Source organism: Protobothrops mucrosquamatus, unplaced genomic scaffold (assembly GCF_001527695.2).
Source record: "Protobothrops mucrosquamatus isolate PMUCROS unplaced genomic scaffold, P.Mucros_1.0 scaffold1386, whole genome shotgun sequence".
Lineage (NCBI taxonomy): Eukaryota > Metazoa > Chordata > Lepidosauria > Squamata > Viperidae > Protobothrops > Protobothrops mucrosquamatus.
In genome coordinates this window covers 482,909-486,977 of record NW_015387573.1, presented here as the reverse complement: position 1 = coordinate 486,977, position 4,069 = coordinate 482,909, and the positions used below count along the sequence as shown (strand labels likewise).

At 56.6% G+C, this 4,069-nt stretch overlaps 1 protein-coding gene across 1 annotated transcript; it reads left to right on the top strand.

Annotated features, from left to right (window-relative positions):
- The first annotated feature begins 488 nt into the window (after window positions 1–488).
- LOC107292606 (protein phosphatase 1 regulatory subunit 3E-like) lies at window positions 489–2,003 on the top strand. The gene is made up of 2 exons (XM_015821718.1): window positions 489–909; window positions 1,366–2,003. Exons 1-2 carry the CDS (start codon window positions 489–491, stop codon window positions 2,001–2,003), a joined length of 1,059 nt encoding a protein of 352 aa, XP_015677204.1.
- Window positions 2,004–4,069: the final 2,066 nt, after the last annotated feature.

Genomic DNA, 4,069 nt, shown 5'->3' with positions numbered 1-4,069 from the left:
CTATTGGTACTACCTTTGCTTGCTTTTTCCACAGTCTTTCTACTACTACTAACTACTACTACTACTACTACTACTACTACTACTACTACTACTACTACTATTATTATTATTATCATCATCATCATCATCATCATCATCTTTTTTGTCTACTCATCTTTTCTACTACCTTCTCCTATGATATCTATGATTTATCACTTGCTGTATCTTATGATTAATGATTGTAACTATGATCTATGATATACAACCTACTGTATCACTTTTATGTACACTGAGAGCTTACCCACCCGAGACAAATTCCTTCTGTGCCCAATCCCACTTGGCCAATAAGAATGAGAAAGCACAAATACCTAAGTATTCATTTTCAGGAGCTCATCCACTCTTCGCCCCCCCTCCCTCCCCCCCCCCAAAAAAAACCGTCGATCTAGCTACCTACAACTTTCTAGATGAGACTCGCATTCAAATCGAGCGCCGGCTAGAATCACCTCCAGATGGGAAATGATTCAGAAGCTATAGAAGGGGGGAAAGCAGCGCTGCCGAAGCCTCCGCGTTTCAGAGGGAAGTCACGTCCTCCCTCCCACCAGCTGCCCAGGTTCCCTCCCGTTTCCCACGTCACCCTCCTTCGGTGGAAGCATCAAGAGTCCAACACGGGAGGACTGGAGTCGCACGACTTCGCACGACCCACCCTCAAAGCGGGTCGCGCCTCGGATGATGGTTTGACCGGCGAGAGGGGGGGAGCTGCGCTTCGGGCCCCGAACTTTGCCAAGACAAGCGCAGGAGAGGCGGCGTCTCCCTCCTTCGCGGGCTGCGTCGCCGCCGCCCGGATCGGCCCTCCGCGATCTCCGGCTCAAAAGAAGCGGCCTTTCGTCCGGCGAAGGAGCGCCGGGGGTGGCCGGCCGCCCAGCCCCGCAGGCCCCGGCCGCCGCGTTGAGCCAGCGGCTCTTCCCGCGGGGGATCCCCGCGCGCCGCCCTCGCCGGCTGAAGGACGCGGGGAGGCTGGAGGACGAGCGGCCAGAACCGGCAGGGGCAGCCAGGCCGACCCGCGGCCCGGCGTCTCTCTAGCCGACTGCAGGAGCCGCAGCGGCAGAAGCGGGGAAGGGCGGGCAGCCTGATCCGAGCGGCCGGCGGCCATGCGCAGCCCGGGAGAGCCGGCCGGAGCCGCCGAGTGACGCCTCCCCTCTCCCCCCGCCGAGGAAGCCCGTCCGGCGGCGGCGGCGACAGCAGCAGCAGCATGGAGAAGGCCGCCTCCCTGCACGCCTCGGTGCCGGCGCCGCCGCCGCCGCCGCCGCGCCTCTACCTGCCGCGCAACTTCAGCTGCAGCGCCTGCCTCTACGGCAGCCTGGCCGAGCCCTGCAAGGGCGGCTGCAGCCCGGAGATCGAGGCGGCGGAGCCNGCTGACCGCCGTGCGCACCTTCTGCCAGGCCGACGTGCCGCGGGTGCCGCCGCCGGGGCCTCCGGTGCCTCCCCTGGCCGCCTCGCCTCTCCCGCGCGGCGCCGACCTGCTGAAGACGCGCAAGCCTCCGGCGCTGGGCGAGCTGGAGCCGGTGCTGTTCGGGCCTCCGGCGCCGGTGCTGGAGCCGCTCTTCCCGCCGCAGCCCGGGGCGGGCGCGGCCTTCGGCGAGCGGCTGCGGGAGCGCAAGGTGCAGCTGGAGTGGGTGCGGCCCGAGGCGGCGGGGCTGCGCGGCGCCGTGCGCGTCCTCAACCTGGCCTACGAGAAGAGCGTCTCGGTGCGCTACTCGCTCAACCGCTGGGCCAGCTGCAACGAGGTGCCCGCCGCCTACCTGCCGCCGCCCGCCGCCGCCCCCGACGGCCAGACCGACCGCTTCGCCTTCCACCTGCCCGTCGGCGCCGGCACCACCCTGCTGGAGTTCGCCGTGCGCTACCGGGTGGCCGACGCCGAGTACTGGGACAACAACCAGGGCCACAACTACAAGCTGCGGGGCAGGCAGCGGCCCGACGGCGGCCGGGAACCCGACGGCGGAGGCGCCTGGATCCACTTCATCTGAACCGGGCTTGGCTCGGGGCTCTCCGGGACTCCCCCCCGGGCGGGGATGGGGGGAAGCGGGCGCCTGCCTTCCGTCCTTCCTTCCTTGCTTCTGTTGGAAGAAAAGTCTCCATCGTGGTTCCAACACTTCGACGGGGGGTGAAAAGGACCGAGGAGCGCGGAAGCGGGACGGCCCTCTCCCCCGTTTTTATTTAAGTGCTAAGTTGGGGAAAGTACCCTTCGGAGGGCAATTGTGCAGAAGAATGGTTGAGCCGAGGGGCTTAACGGGGGCGGCCCCTGGGACCCCTTGTCTGGGCTTGGAAACTAAGCTGGGCTTGGTCTGGTTGGAGCCTGAATGGGAGACCACTGAGAAATCCCACTCACAGCCTAGGCTAGATGAGTAAATTGGTACCTCGAGTCAACTCAGTTCATTGAGTTGAGCTTGAAGTTGATGTCTTTACTTCCCTTTGGGGGGGGGTGTGCATTTTTTTTTCTCTTCCAAGAGGTCCGGAGGGGCTGGGATTGTTCCCTTGGACTTGCCCCACAATTCACCTGCCAGTGACCTCTTCCTTTTGCCAGCTCCTCGACTTGCCAGAGTAAAATCCGATTAAATGTCTGACTTCTTCGAACGCCTAATCTGTACTAAATAGAATTGCTGAACAGCTGCCTCCTGTCTCTGGAGAAAATAAAATTCCTCCATCGTGGAAACTGAATGAAGATAAGCTTTTTCTGCCCCCTCCCACACAGCTCGCTTTTCTATGGGGAGGGGATTTCAAGAGGGGAGAGTGACACCCCCCCCCCCCCCGCAAGAGCCTTTTTCTGAATTGGAGATGTTGCAGGCACAAGTTGCCTAGGTGATTTGAAATGCAAATTCCTAGTGAAAGTTCCCCTGTTGATTTTTTTTTTTTCCTTAACTGAAACAATCTTCTGAAATAAACATCAGGGACAACCGTGTCAGATTGGCTGGACGCTGGTGATACTGCAACCCATGTTCACTTCCTCCCTAAAAACAGCTTTTCCATCCCTGTTAAATCTACTGTACCTTTCCTACCCACCCACCCCCCAAAAAAGGGAACAAATGAAAGTTGGTTTAGCTGGATCAAGCTAACACATCCTTGTCAGGTGTACTCCGCAGAGCTGTGGAACTTCACATCATTCAAGGACATCCAGGTGTCCTTGGAGAGTCGGCAAGCCTAACACTTTTGAAGAACAACAGAATGAGAAAGATGGATTGGAACGGATTTTTGTTTTTTAATGCTGCCAGCAGTGGCAAGAAGAAAAGGAAAAAAAAGGGGAAAAAACCCAACTTGAGCCCTGCTTTGAGAAGGATCACAAAGGTTAAGGAAAGGGCGGGAGGAAAAAAAATTCCTGTTTTGCATGCATGCCTGCCTGCTCTTTGTTGCAACATTTGTTTAATATGTAGATGATCCCAACTAACCATTCCAAAGCTGCGTGGGAGCAGCCTTGGCCGTGTCTGGTTGTGCTGCAGTTTGACAGGTCTTAGGCTTGCACTTCTGTTCCATCAAAGGCTCTGCACCTTTGTGCCTGACAGGTTATCGCTGAGATTTTTCAACATCTGGGAACCTCTGACTGTATATTCAAATTCCCGCAGCCTTCTCTCTTTCTCAAGCTCTGGTCTGGACCATAAGACCTTGTCTGGTGTTCTCACGGGTATCTTTTCCTCTGCCACTGAGTTGTGAAATGCTCCCGATTTATACTTACGCCGCCAGATGATATTTTTTTGGGGAAAGTGCGTGCTTCCGAGTTAAATACAGATGGTCTATATTTTATATTTTGAGAGTTATAAGTGGTGGGAGGGGAGGGGAAAAAGAGAAGCGGGTTCAGGCTTCCTTTAGAGCAGGGGTCTTCAAACTTGGCCCTTGTATGACTTGTGGACTTCAACTCCCAGAATTCCTCAGCTAGGCACGTGTGCCTGGCTGAGGAATTCTGGGAGTTGAAGTCCAACAAGTCATACAAGGGCCAAGTTTGAAGACCCCAGCTTTAGAGGAAGAACATGCAACTCTTCAGAAATATGTGTTGTAACGACTGGCAAATAATTGTTTTTTATGATACCCATTTCTTTTTTTT